This window comes from Cervus elaphus, chromosome 17 (assembly GCF_910594005.1).
Source record: "Cervus elaphus chromosome 17, mCerEla1.1, whole genome shotgun sequence".
NCBI lineage: Eukaryota > Metazoa > Chordata > Mammalia > Artiodactyla > Cervidae > Cervus > Cervus elaphus.
Window position 1 is genome coordinate 4932476 of NC_057831.1, and position 16212 is coordinate 4948687.

Consider the following 16212-nt stretch of genomic DNA (forward strand, 5'->3'; position numbering starts at 1 on the left):
GCGGGCCGCTAACTTCGGGCCAATCAGCGCGCGGCGTCCCCGCGCCCCCGCGCCCGCCGTGGCCTCCGCCGCTCGCGGCCGAGCCGGACCCGGGACGAGGAGGGGCCGCGCCGCGGGGGATCCTGGAGTCGGAGGGAGGTGGGGATTCTGCGAGGGAGGCTCCATTTCCTCCTCGCCCGCCGGCCTCTCCCCGCCGCCCCGGCACCCCAAGTCCCCGGGGCCGGCGCTGAGGGCGGCGCCGGCGCGGCGGGAACATGCTGGGCATGTACGTGCCGGACAGGTTCTCCCTGAAGTCCTCCCGCGTTCAGGACGGCATGGGGCTCTACACGGCCCGCCGCGTGAGGAAGGTGGGTGACCCGCGGCGGCCTGCGCGCCCCCGCTCCCGCCGCCCCGCGCGCCCCTCAGCCGCGGGCTCCGCGCGCGCCGCCTCTCTTCGGGAGCCCCGCGGGGAGCCAGGGCGGCTTCCGAGTCCCGCTACTCCCGAGCCGGCGCCGCCACGTAGGTGCGGCGCCGCCGGCCGCCCTGCGGCAAGATGTCTTTCCTCCGCCGCAGGAAGTGAGGCGGGATGCTGCCTCCCACCGCCGCGGCCCGGCGGGGGCTGTGTCCTGGCGCTGGCAGAGGCGCGCGCGGGCGGCTGTCGTCCGGGCGCGCACGCAGCCCCGCCGCCGCTTTCTTGCTTCAGGATGTGGAAATGTGACCAGAAGCGCCCCGCTTTCCCGGTGGGCATGGATGGGGGTGGGGGCGCCGCCCACAGCGCCGCGTTCCCGCAGGCCTCAGCATCTCCTTCTGGCATCCAGCAGTTCTTCCCCTCTTTTCAGAATGTGCAGTGTGAGTTCTGGGAGGGGCCGTCTAGATAAGGTTTGACTCTCGGCCCTTTTCTCTCAGTTTTTCTGGATTTTTCCTCCCTGTCTCCATCCAGAAGTTTAGAGACACGTGAGTAGGACCGGCACAAGCCGGTGGCTGTCAGGGAATGGCCTGGAAGTGCTGGAGGATGAAAGCAAACGCTTAGGAGAGATTAGGGGAAAATGCCAAGCCTTTGTATCTGGTGAGAGTGTGTTCCAGCCGCCATTCCGGAGGATAGATGATATCACAAACCGTGGAGGCGGCGCTCAAGTGTGCAGGACAGTGAGAGCCAGCGTTTACTGAGCAGCTACTTGGTGCTGGGGCCCATACGTGCTGTTTTATCTCTGTGGGTAGCTTCGCTGGAGTAAAACTCCTGCGAGAACAGTCTTAATCTGCGTGCAGGAGGGAAGAAAACAGAAGGACTTGGAGGTTAAATTTCCTGCTGAGTTAGTGAGTTAGGCTGCAAACCCCTTGCTTCTTGATCCAAAGCCCAAGTTGTTTTCAGGTCTTTTTCCGCCATCTTCCCAGCACCCGTCACCCCAACTCTGTTAGGGGTGAGGTTTGGGGGAGAGCAGGTTTGTTCCGTGAAGGTGGGCTAACAGGAGCTTCTCAAGATGCACATGAGAGACAGGGATGCCTTTCATTTGAGTATGAGTTTTTCTCACCCCCTCACCTAAGGAGCGGGAGAAGGGAGGCGCACAGCTGCTTCAGAAGGCCTTCACTGACAGCAGGGCGAATGAGCAACACCTAGGGTAAAGTTGGGAGTGATAGACCCCCTATTTACTCTTTTAAATAGGAGACTGGGGAGAATGCTCCAAGGTGAAAAGCAGGTATCAACACTTATCTGGGTGTTTTTGCCCAAACAGTAAACTTCCGCTCTTTCACGGCAGAAGTTGAGATTCTGCTTTTAATTTTCTCACAAGACATGAAAATTCCCAAGTGGCTTTTTCTTGAAGGTCTCAGGACTGAATGTAAATACTTAAAAAGCACAGTTCTTAAACATTAGTTTAATGGTGGTGGTTTAGTTGCTAAGTCGTGTCCGACTCTTGGGACCCCAGGGATCTAGTAATATACTAAAATTGTGGAAATATTACACTTACTAAATTATCCTTATTTTGCCTTACTAAGATTTCTAGAAAGAGCTGGCTGATACATGTTCTTTTGATATTTTTATTCCAAATTATTTTTCCAAGAATTATTTGGAAGTTTTAAATTATTTTGTGGTGTAGTGTGAACAGCTTCCAAAATTATATATTTCTGCATTTTATTACCGCAGTACTTACAGATACTATGTTTTCTTGGTTTATGTAAGTTCAACATGTAAAACACATGGTTTCATCTAGGTCATAACTAGAATTCTTAACCTGTATTTCAAGTGAATCTGCAGATATTTGCAATAAGTTCAAATCATATACTGTTAGTGACAAAGTTTAGTTGTGATCACAAGATACTCAGTCATAAGGTAATTGATCCTGGGCACGTTCATTGATGCCAGAAATGACCTTTTAGGTTTCAGCTCCTTTGCCTTGCAAAAACTGGTCTAAAGCTGAAGCTGAATGGCAGATTTTAGCTGTGCTATGAAGCTAAAGCTGAATATCGGTGCATCCCTTACCTGTTTGCATATAGTTTCCTGATGCTTAAGTACTTTTCAGGTAACCTTGTACTAGGTTCAACTCTGGTCTTTAATAAAAGGATCTGAGGAAAAAATATTTTAGCAGCTGTATTAAGGATCTTACTTAGAAGTCTTTAGTTCTTTCTGAACAAATTTTGGAATCTCATTTTAGGTTTTTAATTGGGAAGTTACAGATGTTTTAGTACACTTTTATAACATGTATGCTTGCATGTTATTATTGCCAAATTCAGACTTAAATTGAAGAAAGTATGGAAAACCACTAGACCATTCAGGTATGACCTAAATCAGGCCTCATATGATTATACAGTGGAAGTGAGAAATAGATTCAAGGGATTAGATCTGATAGAGTGCCTGAAGAACTATGGATAGAGGTACATGACATTGTACAGGAGACAGGGATCATAGACTATCCCCAAGAAAAAGAAATGCAAAAAACCAAAATGGCTGTCTGCGGAGACCTTACAAATAGCTTTGAAAACAAGAGAAGCCAAAAGCAAAGGAGAAAAGGAAAGATATACCCATTTGGATGCAGAGTTCCAAAGAATAGCAAGGCGAGATGAGAAAGCCTTCCTCAGTGATCAGTGCAAAGAAATAGAGGAAAATAATAGAATGGGAAAGACAAGAGATCTCTTCAGGAAAATTTGAGATACCAAGGGAACATTTCATGCAAAGATGGGCTCAATAAAGGACAGAAATGGTAGGGACCTAACAGAAGCAGAAGATATCAAGAAGAGGTGGCAAGAATACACAGAAGAACTGTACAAAAAAGATCTTCTTGCCCGAGATAATGACGATGGTGTGATCACTCACCTAGAGCCAGACATCCTGGAATGTGAAGTCAAGCGGGCCTTAGGAAGCATCACTATGAACAAAGCTAGTGGAGGTGATGGAATTCCAGTTGCGCTATTTGAAATCCTAAAAGTTGATGCCATGAAAGTACTGCACTCAGTGTGCCAGCAAATTTGGAAAATGCAGTAGTGGCCTCAGGACTGGAAAAGGTCAGTTTTTGTTCCAATGCCAAAGAATGCTCAAACTACCACACAGTTGCACTCATCTCACATGCTAGTAAAGTAATGCTCAACATTCTCCAAGCCAGGCTTCAGCAATACGTGAACTGTGAACTTCCAGATGTTCAAACTGGTTTTAGAAAAGGCAGGGGAACCAGAGGTCAAATTGCCAACATCCATTGGATCATTGAAAAAGCAAGAGAGTTCCAGAAAAACATCTATTTCTGCTTTATTGACTATGCCAAAGCCTTTGACTGTGTGGATCACCACAAACTGTGGAACATTCTTCAAGCAATTGAAATACCAGACTACTTGACCTGGCTCTTGAGAAATCTGTATGCAGGCCAGGAAACAACAGTTAGAACTGGACATGGAGCAACAGACTGGTACCAAATAGGGAAAGGAGTATGTCAAGGCTGTATATTGTCACCCTGATTATTTAACTAATATTCAGAATACATCATAAGAAACACTGGGCTTGAGGAAGCACAAGCTGGAATCATGAGATATATTGCCAGGAGAAATATCAATAACCTCACATATGCAGATGACACCACCCTTATGGGAGAAAGCGAAGAAGACTTAAAGAGCCTCTTGATGAAAGTGAAAGAGGAGAGTGAAAAAGTTGGCTTAAAGCTCAACATTCAGAAAACTAAGATCATGGCATCTGGTCCCATCACTTCATGGCAAATAGATGGGGAAACAGTGGAAACAGTAACAGGCGCTTATTTTCTTGGGCTCCAAAATCACTGCAGATGGTGACTGCAGCCATGAAATTAAAAGACGCTTTCTCCTTGGATCAAAAGCTGTAACCAACCGAGACAGCATATTCAAAAGCAGAGACATTCCTTTGCCAACAAAGGTCCATCTAGTCAAGGCTATGGTTTTTCCAGCAGTCATGTATGGATGTGAGACTTGGACTCTAAAGAAAGCTGAGTGCTGAAGAATTGATGCTTTTGAACTGTTGTATTGGAGAAGGCTCTTGAGAGTCCCTTGAACTGCAAGGAGATCCAACCAGTCCATCCTAAAGGAAGTCAGTCCTGAATATTCATTGGAAGGACTAATGTTGAAGCTGAAACTCCAATACTTTGGCCACCTGATACGAGAACTGACTCATTTGAAAAGACCCTAATGCTGGGGAAGTTTGAAGGCCGGAGGAGAAGGGGATTCCAGAGGACGAGATGGTTTGATGGCATCACCAACTCATTGGATGTGAGTTTGAGTAAACTCCAGGAGTTGGTGATGGACAGGGAGGCCTGGTGTGCTGCAGTCCATGGCGTCACAAAGAGTCAGACATGACTGAGCGACTGAACTGAACTAATTCTTGCATGATAATTATTATTTTTTAAAAATTTGCAGTTTAAGTCATATGTTGACTTCAGAGAATCTTATTGTAGACCTGTACTGATCTTGGGGGATTTTGCTAGACTTTCTATTCGCAGTGCATCCATCATACTGATCTGGAATTCCCTTACCAATTGGATCCTTTGATCCTTTTCTAGACCCATCCCTTTTTGTGTGGTGTTTCCTAGAGTGGGGGGGTCTCTGCAGCCAAGTCACCTAATACCCTGGTTCCACCTTTGTTCTACTGGGTTTTTCCTTGGCAGTTGTCTTGTTTTTGTAGGCTTGGTACTGCTGCTGTTGCTGTCTGCAGCCCCCCCCCCCCCCACTTTTTTTTTTTTTTTGCTATAAAGTCTATAAAATGACAAGAAGAAGAAGAAATGGAAGGAACTTCTTTTTCTTTTTTGGCCATTATGGAATGCCCTTTTCTTTTCTTGTTGTTTATTCGCTAGGTCGTGTCCCCTTGTTTTGCCACCCCATGGAGAGTAGCCTACCAGGCTCCTCTGTCTATCGGATATCCCAGGCAAGAATACTGCCATTTCCTTCTCCAGAAGATCTTCCAGACCTGGGGATTGAACCTGTGTCTCTTGCTTGGCAAACATATTCTTTACTACTGAGCCACCTGGAAAGCCCCTTTTCTTACCATCATGGAAATTAGAGATTGAATGAAGAGAGGGTCATTTGTTAGATATTTCTATGTGAGCCATTATTGCTTTTGAGAGAAAGAATGGATTTGAGTCTGTTGGAAAGTCCTAGAGTAGAAAAAAGCGGACTGAGTTCATTCACACTTGTACTCATTGCAGTTTGCTAATGAAAAGTATAATAAGAAAAAGTAAATTTAACACTTTAGCTTGCCAGACCCTGTTCTAAGTGCTTGTTTAGTGTTAATCTCATGAACAGTTTGATGTTGCAAAAAGATGTAAAATTCTAAGTTACTATGCAGATTAAAGTTAATGTTAGGTATTCCAAGCTAATACAGTAAACATATGATAAAAAGTTATGTAAACAGCTCACTGTAATGCATTTTTTGTATCATGACTATATTTTCCATTGCCAGATTATGTGATTAACCAAAGAGTGGTGTGTTTGATTTTGTGTTTGAACTCAGAAAGTGGAAAGGTGAGTAATAAGATTCCTCTGCGCTTTCAGGTTCTGTGACTTTATCAGAGGGTTAGGGTGGCAGATATGCCACTGCCAGTCTTTGCTTCCTCGGAGTTTGCTGCAGGCTGTTGGTTTTCCTGTCTTCCCTTCTGATTCTTAGTCATTGAATCTTTCAGTTGTGGCAGGCACTGTCCTAGGTCTTGGGGATATATAGGTTGGCAAAAAAGGCAAGGTCTTTGTTCACATGGAGCTTGTTTTCTTGTGTGGGAAGAGAGGCAGTAAGCAGGTACAGAAGGGGACGTTTCCAAAATAATTACAGCATGTGTTAAATGAAAGCCAAAAACAGGATGACGCATTAGGGAGTGAATAGAGGTGGAGCCCTGTACTTTAGGCATGCTGGCAGGGAACACCTCTCAGAGGAGGTGACATCTGCATGAAACATGAAGGAGCTGAGCTAGCTAGAAGAATGTGCAGGGAAATATGCCAGTGAGTCTGAACTAGGGTCGAACTGAGGATAGAGGAAATTGTTTGGCTTCGTGGTATAGTTTAGAGGTTAAAATAAAACAAAACCAACTAGAATCTTCCAATGGGTTGAATGAGGCCCGTCATTGAAGGAGAATCTAGGATGACTCAGTTTTTGGCCTGACCAGTTGGTGCCAACTTGCCTTGGTGCCGTTTGCTCTCATGTGAAGTCTACTATGTTGGAAATGGCACTTCCAGTTGTAGAATATGTTGGTAAAAGTACATCAAAAGCAAGCAACCCTGGCTAAGCATCAAATAGAAATAGGACAGTGCACTAAACACTGTTGATAAAAAGAGTTTCTTTTTCCATACTCTGGGACTTACAGCCTTGTTGGGAAAATGGAAATACAGAATTCTAAAAAATACATTTTTTGTGTATCAAATGTCCAAATTTACATGGTGTGTATGGATTGATTTTGCTCGGCACTGCTTTAGGGAACAGAATTACAGTAATTTTTAGTCTGGGCAAGGAGAATGGAGCTGGAGGAATCATGCTTCCCGACTTCAGGTTATACTACAAAACGACAGTCATCAAGACAGTGTGGTACTGGTACAAAAACAGACCAATCGAATAAGGTAGAAAGCCCAGGAATAAACCCATGCACCTGTGGGTACCTTATTTTTGACAAAAGAGACAAGAATATACAATGGGGCAAAGACAGCCTCTTCAATAAATGGTACTGGGAAAACTGGACAGCTACATGTAAAAGAATGAAATCGGAACGCTTTCTAACACCATGCTTTTGCTGCTGCTAAGTTGCTTCAGTCATGTCCGACTCTGTGTGACCCCATAGATGGCAGCCTGCCAGGCTCCTCCATCCCTGGGATTTTCCAGGCAAGAGTACTGGAGTGGGGTGCCATTTCCTTCTCCTTCTAACACCATACACAAAGATAAAAAGGATTAAGGACCTAAATGTATGACCAGAAACTATAAAATTCTTAGAGGAAGACACAGGCAGAGCACTCAATGACATAAAGCAAGATCCTCTATGACCCACTTCCGAGAGTAATGGAAATAAAAAAAAAAAAGTAAACAAGTGGGACCTGATTAAAAGCTTTTGCACAGCAAATGAAACTATAAGCAAGGTGAAAAGACAACCCTCAGAATGGGAGAAAAATAATAGCAAATGAAACAACTGACAAAGGTTTAATTTCCAAAATATACAAGCAACTCATACAACTCAATACCAGAAAAACAAACAACCCAATCAAAAAGTGGGAGAAAGAGCTAAACAGACATTTCTGCAAAGAAGACATACAGATGGCTAAAAACACTTGGAAAGAAGCTCAACATCATGCATTATTAGAGAAATGCAAATCAAAACTACAATGAGATATCACCTCACACTGGTCAGAATGGCCCTCATCAAAAAGTCTGCAAACAATAAATGCTGGAAAGGGTGTGGGGAAAAGGGAACACTCTTGCACTATTGGTGGGAATGTAAATTGATAACAGCCACTATGGAAGATGGTATGGAGATTCCTTAAAAACTAAGAATAAAACCACCATATGACCCAGCAATCCCTCTCCTAGGCATATACCCTGAGGAAACCAAAATTGGAAGAGACACATGTATCCCATTGTTCATTGCAGCACTGTTTACAATAGCTAGAACAGGGAAGCAACCTAGATGTTCATCAGCAGATGACTGGATAAAGAGGTTGTGGTACATATACACAATGGAATATTACTCAGCCATGAAAGGAAACTCATTTGAGTCAGTTCTAATGAGGTGGATGAACATAGAGCCTATTATACAGAGTGAAGTGTGTCAGAAAGAAAGATAAATACCATATTCTAGCACATACATGCAGAATCTAGAAAAAATGGTACTGAGAATTTACAGGGCAATAGTAGAGAAACATACATAGGGAATAGACTTATGGACATGGTAGAGGGGAGGAGAGGGTGAGATGTATGGAAAGAGTAACACGGAAACTTCCACTACCGTATGTAAAATAGGTAGCCAACGGGAATTTGCTGTGTGGCTCAGGAAACAAACAGGGTCTCTGTATCAACCTAGAGGGGTGAGATGGGGAGGGAGATGGGAGGGAGTTTCAAAAGGGAGGGGACATGTGTATACCTATGGCTGATTCATGTTGAGGTTTGACAGCAAATAACAACATTCTGTAAAGCAGTTATCCTTTAATAAAAAATAAATTAATTGAAAAGTAGTTAAGAGGGAGAAACCCCAGTGGTCGTTATAGTAAGTCATCAGAAAGTGCTGGGGGAATCAAAGAAGGCCTTATGGAGTTGAATTAATGAGGTCACATTATTATTGTATTTTTATTAAGCACTTTAAGGTTGGCTGTGTTAGTACGTTTTGCTCTTCTCTCAACCCTATGAAGTATATATTGTTACTGTACCCCTTCTCAGATAAAGAAACTAAGGCAAAAAGTGGTTGGCCAGTGTGACTTGTTAAGTATTGCCTGGGAGACAGAGTAAATGGTGGATCCATGATAGTAATTTCAGTGAGTCTGACCCGATTTGGTGCTCTTAATCAGTTTGGAGTTGAATGATTTGTAGGTAGAATTACTGAAAATAAAACTGAAACAGTTCTTTAAAGGTTAGACCTCGTGACATACCTTATTTCAGACTGAGGAAGTTGTTAAACATCTCCACTGAAGCGTTACCTTGTACCTTGGAGCCCGTGGGCCCGCCTGGGACTGTCACACACAATCACACATTTTGAATTCTGCTTGTTTTTTTGTTTACTATGCACTTGCGTTGTTATTTTATTGTGTAACAGTCTTCAAGGGTTTACTATTATCCCCAGTGTATAGATTACGTATATCCTCAATGATCATTTCTTGTCAAAATTTTCAGTTGTCCTAATGTAGACTTAACATTTTTTTTCTCCTGTCCGATTCCTTCTTCATTAGCAGGCTAAAGCCTGCCTGGCCTTATCTTCTGACGTGTAGTTGTCTTCCTTTATATGTAGAAGCCCATTAACTTGCATGCCCTTAGCATAGCTGAGCGGGATTTGTATTTCTAAAAAGAACTAAAGACTGAAAGGAAAGCTGAAGACAAGCAGAAAAAGAAAATAACCAGATATAAATGAAGTGAGTATAGTATCTTTCTCATATTTTGGGCCCCTAATTCTGGTAGAAGCAGTTAAGAGCACTGATGAGGCTGAGGTCTCCTTAACTTGGTACACATTAGCTGCAGCGAGTTGCCCCCCTGGAATAGCTCAGTTCCTGGCTTCCGTCCCTCTCGTCACTGCTCTTTTGCCTGAGGGGTTCCTGAGTGGCATCCCGTGCCCGTGAACCCCGGGGCAGTCCCCCAACTTCCTCCTGAAATAAGGTATGTCCCGAGGTCTGATCTTTAAAGGACTGTCAATAATTCTACCTACAAATCATTCAACTCCAAACTGATTAAGAGCACCAAATCGGGTCAGACTCACTGACATTAGTATCATGGGTCCACCATTTACTCTGTCACCCAGGCAATACTTAACGAGTCACACTGGCCAGCTGCTTTTTGCCTCAATTTCTTCATCTGAGAATGGGTACAGTAACAAAATCTACTTCATGGAGTTGAGAGAAGAGTGAAGCGTACTAACACAGGTAAACTTCGCTCTTCCACAGGTGGACCTGCATCCGTTTTGGTAGCACTGAGGTACAGTGTTAGTTTCCTTCTGCTACTGTGGCAGATTATCTGGCTTAAAACAAGAGAAATTTATTCTTTTCTATTCTGGAGAGTATAAATCTAAAATGGGCGGTCAGGCCTGGTTCCTTCTGGAGGCTCCAAAGAGAGTTTACTTCCTTGAATTTTGCAGTTTTCTTAAGGCTACACGGGCTTCCTAGATGGCTCAGTGGTAGAGAATCCCACCTGCCAGTGCAGGAGACATGGGTTCGATCCCTGGGTCGGGAAGATCCCCTGGAGAAGGAAATGGCAACCCACTCCAGTATTCTTGCCTGGGGAATTCCATGGACAGAGGAGTCTCGCGGGCTACAGTTTCAAAAAGTCAGGTATGCCTGAAGTGGCTTAGCGCACACACACATTATACACTCTGCCATAGCTCCAAAGTGTAGTTCTTGTCTGTTATATGGAACGTTTTGCAGTGAATTATCCCTCAACTACTGATCCCAATGAAATGTCCACATTGCACATCTACCATATTAATGACTGTTCTGCCTTGTGTTCAGTGTTGATTCTGGCAGAGGTCAACAAGGTTGGCATTCATGCAGTGAAACCCGAGTGAGTGGTTCTCTTATATAGAGGAAGAGAGCATATGCACATTAGAAGGAGGAGAAAGAATAGATTCTGACCACGCTCTAAGTGATGGTGTTGAGAAGGATGTCAGAGGGAACCCAGCTTGCACATGCTTATCTGACAGATGAGGACGTGGAAGCTGGGGTGAGCTTTGCCTGGAGCCCTGCTGCCTACAGCGGCCTCACAGACTCCTACTCCTCCGCAGGGGCACTGTGGTTCTCTTTGAGGGCTTTGTAGTGGAGACTTTTGGTAAGGTAAAATCCAGAGAAAAATCTCTGATATTTAAATCTTGAATTTGTGAAAATACAGGACGCTAAAAATAAAAACAGGCAAGTTGTGTAGGGTTAGAAAAACATGGGAAAGGGAAAAACACCCATTATCTCGGTGGTCCCCAAAAGTAAAGTAGTGAAAGCACAGAGGAAAACTCACTTTGCATAAATGTTAATAAACGAGTAGGTTTTGTGTTCCGTTGATCAGCTTAGAAGGTGACTCTCCTGAGGAAGTCATAAGGGGTCTTTGTGCCCCAGCTAAAATTCTGCCGGTAGACGTTTGTTTATGGTTCCTGGTGGCTGGTGAAAGCTAACCTGGAAACATAATCAGAGGGAAGATAGTCACCATTGATGCCTGCCATATGTGCTATCTCTTTTCTGTGTTCACACATTCACCCTCTACAAGTGACTCAGTGAAGTTTTGTATTTCTTGGTGTTATTACAGATTCAGATATTGGTTGGTTTTTGTGATTGTAACAGCTTCAGTTAATTCTTTTAGCAAATATTTATTGAGCAACTGCAGTTGTTAGGCTCTGGGCTAGTCGCTAGAGACAAAAGGGTGAGTGCCAGAAGCACTCGATGTGTTCCATGGCTTGTATTTAACCCTGCAGTAAGTCTGCACGGTGGCTGTTATTGTCCTTGTTTTACAGACTAGGAAACTGATTGTGAGAAAGGTTATATCCCAAGAAGGGAATTAATCAGAATCTGAACTCAGATCTTTCCAAATACCTTTTTCATGGAAAAAGACTAAAAATTATTTTTCTGCATACTGATAAAATGCTGTATCCATGCTCGTTTCCATTAGCATAGGCACATATCTATACACACTCTTTCATAAAGTTATTTTACAAAAATGAGAAAAGAGTAAACTCATTTCATCATCTACCATTTCAGCAGTTGCTTATAGAGATCCCTTTAAGTAATCTGCTTTGGCTCTAATATTTTTAATAACATAGTCTATAAGGGGGATGTGACGTAATTTTCATTTGTTTGGGGCTTGTTTTACACAATTATTCACTAAATGTTTATTGCCAAGATCTATTTGGAATGCATTAGTGAACAAAATAGAAATTCTGGCTCTTGCTTAGCTTGTGTTTTAGTGAGGGGAGCTAGGACAGGAAATTGACAATGAAAAATTACAAACATTTTATACTGTGCTAAAATGTTGAAAGTCCTTCAGAAAAAAAGAAAAAGTAGAGCTGGGTATTGTTGACTTGGCAGTGTGTGTGGGTGTGTGGATGGATGTTATTCTAAATAGGTGATTGGTCCAGGTAATCCGTCCTGAGCAGGGGAAATATGGGCAGTGACTTAAAGGACGGGAAGAAAGGCAGCAGTCAGAGCGAAGGCCCTGAGATGAGACTTGGCTTGCTGTGTTCAGGGGATAAGGAGAGCAGTGAGGCTGGAAGGTCTTGTCGGGGGCTGGGTATTAGGAGAGGAGGCGAGAGAGACCGTGAAGGGCCTTTTGGGCTATTGTGAAGCCGTTGGCTCTACTTTGAGTGGAATAGGAAGCCACGGCAGGGTTTAGGCCAAGGAGGGACGTGATCTGACTTGAGTTTATCAAGGATCGCTTTGACTGCTGTGTTGAGAATAGTTGACCTCAGAGTAAACTGGGAGACTTGTTAGGATTCTTCTGCAGTAATCCATGTGAGAGGTGACGGTGGTTTAGACCAAGATGCTGGCAATGTTGGAAGTGTAGTTTGGAGATAGAATGTGCTGATGACATAAGTGAAAGAAAGGTAAGGATCAAAGATGATTCCAAGGATTTTAGCCTGAGAAATTGGGAGGATTGGATTGTTGGCCAGCACCTGAGATGGGGAAGATTTTGGTGCAGCAGATTTGAAGGGGGGAGATCTGGAATTTGGTTTAAGACATGTTGATTTTGATAAGTTTATTAGATAACAGATATCAAAAAGGCAGTGAGATAACTGCTGTTGTACCAGTGGTTCCTCCTTCCCATCCTTTATGACATCATTTTTGTCTGTTTTATGTGTCATAAACCTTACAGTACACTTTTACTCTTTTCCCTTTATACCATCAATTATCTTTTAGAGCCATTAAAAAATAAGATTGTGTTATTTACCTTTATTTTGGTTTCTGGAGCTCATCATTTCTTTGTTGTTAATTACGTTTTTGTGTGGTATCATATTCCTTATGTGAGAACCATATCCTTTCAACATTTTTTTGTATCACAAGTCTGATGGCAATGAGTTTTCTCAGTTTCTGTTTTCTGAAAAAAGTATTGCATTTGTGTTTGAAAGATACCCTCTCCAGATTGATAGGTTTTTTTCTTTTTCATTATATTAAAGATATTACTTGTTCTTTTTTTGACTTAAAACATTTCTGAAAAATTTGCTTTCCAGAGGTTATAACATATAAGTGTTATGTTCTTCACACATTCTCTTTTCCCCCCTCTGCTTTTAAGATTTTTCTAGTTTTCTTTGACTTTTAGCAGTTTGAATATGATGTGTTTAAAATTTAAAAAAATTGCTTCTTTTATGTGTCGTTTGATATCTTTTATCATTTTTGGAAGATTCTTAGCCATTTTCTCTTCAAATATTACTTCTGGCCCAAACTTCCTTTCTTCTTCTGGGACTCCAATTCCGTGCATGTCAGACCAGTTGATGGTATTGTCTCACAGCTCTTACATGCTTTGTTCTGCTTTATTTTCCTTTTCCCCACTCTGTGTTTCGATTTAATAGGTAATTTCTGTTGCCTTCAAGTGAATCGCTGCTTTTCTCAGTGTGTCAAGTTACCTGGTGATTCTGTCAAAGGCATTCATATTTGCACCATGGTTTTTATTTCTAGCATTTCCACTGGATTCCCTTTTGTAGCTTCCATGTCTTAGTTGAAATCTACTATATTCTTGCATGTTATCTGCCTTTTCTAGTAGATTATTTAACAAATTAATCATAATCACTGTTAAAGTGCTTGTCTGATAGTTCTAATATCTGTGTCATTTTTGCATCTGATTCTGCTGCTGGCTCTGTTTCTTCACTATGGGCTGTATTTTTTCTCCTTGCTTCCTTGTATGTTTTTTTTTTTTTTAAATTGAAGGACAACTGCTTTACAGGATTGTGTCAGCCTCTGCTAGCCGCAGCATGAGTCATGCACAGGTACACACGTCCCCTCCTTCTTGAACCTCCCTCCCGCCTGCCACCTTATTCCACCCCTCTTGGTGGTCACAGAGCCCTGGTCTGAGCTCCTGTGTCACACAGCAAAGTCCCACTGGCTATCTGTTTTACATATGGTAATGTATGTTTCCATGACATTCCTTGTTTTTTAAAATTATTTTAATTGGAGGATAATTATTTTACAGCATTGTGATATTTTTGGCCATACATCAGCATGAATCAGCCATAGACATACATGTGTATACATGTGTATACATGTATACATATGTGTATACATATACACAGATATACATATATATATACATAGATATACATGTGTTCCCTTCCCCATCCTGAACCGCCCCCTCCTGCCACCACTTCCCTCCCTACCCTGTCCCTCTAGGTTGTCCCAGAGAACTGGCTTCATGCATTGGACTCTCACTGGTCATCTGTTTTACGTATGGTAATGTGTATGTTTCAATGCTGTTCTCTCAAATCATCCCACCCTCTCCTTCCCCCTCATGTGTCCCCAAGCCTGTTCTCTAAGTCTGCGTCTCCATTGCTGCCCTGCAAATAGGCTCATCAGTACCATCTTTCTAGATTCCATATATGTGCTTTAATATACGATATTGGGCTTCCTCTTTCTGATTTACTTCATTTTGTATGATAGACTTTAGGTTCATCCACCTCACTAGAACTGACTCTGATGCATTCATTTTTTGTAGCTGAGTGATATTCCATTGTATATATGTACCACAAATTCTGTATCCATTCATCTGTTGGTGGACATCGAGGTTGCATCTGTGTCCTCAGTTCAGTCCAGTCGCTCGGTCATGTCTGACCCTTTGTGACCCCGTGGACTGCAGCACGCCAGGCCTCCCTGTCCATCACCAACTCCCAGAGCTTACTCAGACTCATGTCCATCGAGTCGGTGATGCCATCCAACCATCTCATCCTCTGTCATCCCCTTCTCCTCCTGCCCTCAATCTTTCCCAGCACAAGGGTCCTTTCCAATGAGTCAGTTCTTTGCATCAGGTGGCCAGAGTATTGGAGCTTCAGCTTCAGCATCAGTCCTTCCAGTGAACATTCAGGACTGATTTCCTCTAAGATTGACTGGTTTGATCTCCTTGTAGTCCAAGAGACTCTCAAGAGCACTTCCTATGTCCTAGGCATTGTAAAAAGAACTGCAGTGAACATTGGGCTACATGTGTCTCTTTCTGTTACTCTGTTTCTCAGCGTGTATGCCCAGCAGTGGCATTGTTGGGTCGTAGGGTAGTTCTGTTCCTAGTTTTTTAAGGGATCTCCATACTGTTCTCCATAGTGGCTGTATCAGTTTGCATTCCCACCAACAGTGCAAGAGGGTTCCCTTTTCTCCACATCCTCGCCAGCATTTATTGTTTGTAGATTTTTTAATAATGGTCATTTTGACAGTGAGGTGATAACCTCATTGTAGTTTTGATTTGCATTTCTCTAATAGTGATGTTGAGCATCTTTCCATGTGTTTGTTGGCCATCTATATGTCTTCTTTGGGGAAATGTCTGTTTAGGTCTTCTGCCCATTCTTTGATTGAGTTGTTTGTTTTTCTGGTATTGAGTTGCATGAGCTGCTTGTATATTTTGGAAATTAATCCTTTGTTATTGTTTCACTTGCAATTATTTTCTCCCATTCTGAGGGTTGTCTTTTAATCTTCTTTTTTGTTTCCTTTGCTGTGCAAAGCTTTTAAGTTTAATTAACTCCCATTTATTTATTTTTGTTTTTCTTTCCATCATTCTAGGAGGTGGGTCAAGAAGTATCTTCCTGTGATGTATATCAAAAAGTATACCGCCTATGTTTTCCTCTAAGAGCTTTATAGTTCCCGGCCTTACATTTAAATCTTTAGTCCATTTTGAATTTATTTTTGTATATGGTGTTAGAAAGTGCTCTACTTTCATTCTTTTACATGTAGCTGTCCAGAAATCCTAGCACTGCTTACTGAAGAGGCTGTCTTTTCTCCACTGTATATTCTTGCCTCCTTTGTCAAAGTTAAGGTGCCCGTAAGTGTGTGGGTTTGTCTCTGGGTTTTCTGCCTTGTTCCGTCTGTCTGTATTTCTGTCTTTGTGCCAGTACCACACTGCCTTAGTGACTGTAGCTTTGTAGGACCGTCTGAAGTCGGGAAGGCTGATTGCTCCAG

The 16212-nt window shown here is 42.8% G+C and overlaps 1 protein-coding gene across 4 annotated transcripts in view; it reads left to right on the top strand.

Annotated features, from left to right (window-relative positions):
• Positions 1-216: 216 nt before the first annotated feature.
• The window catches only part of PRDM5 (PR/SET domain 5), a 249711-nt gene continuing 233715 nt past the window's right edge, over positions 217-16212 (top strand). For all 4 annotated transcript variants that reach the window (XM_043870964.1, XM_043870965.1, XM_043870966.1 and 1 more), the window contains exon 1: positions 217-347. In XM_043870964.1, the coding sequence (XP_043726899.1) occupies positions 255-347 (93 nt within the window). In that variant the 5' untranslated portion in view covers positions 217-254. The remainder of the gene's footprint in view (positions 348-16212) is intronic.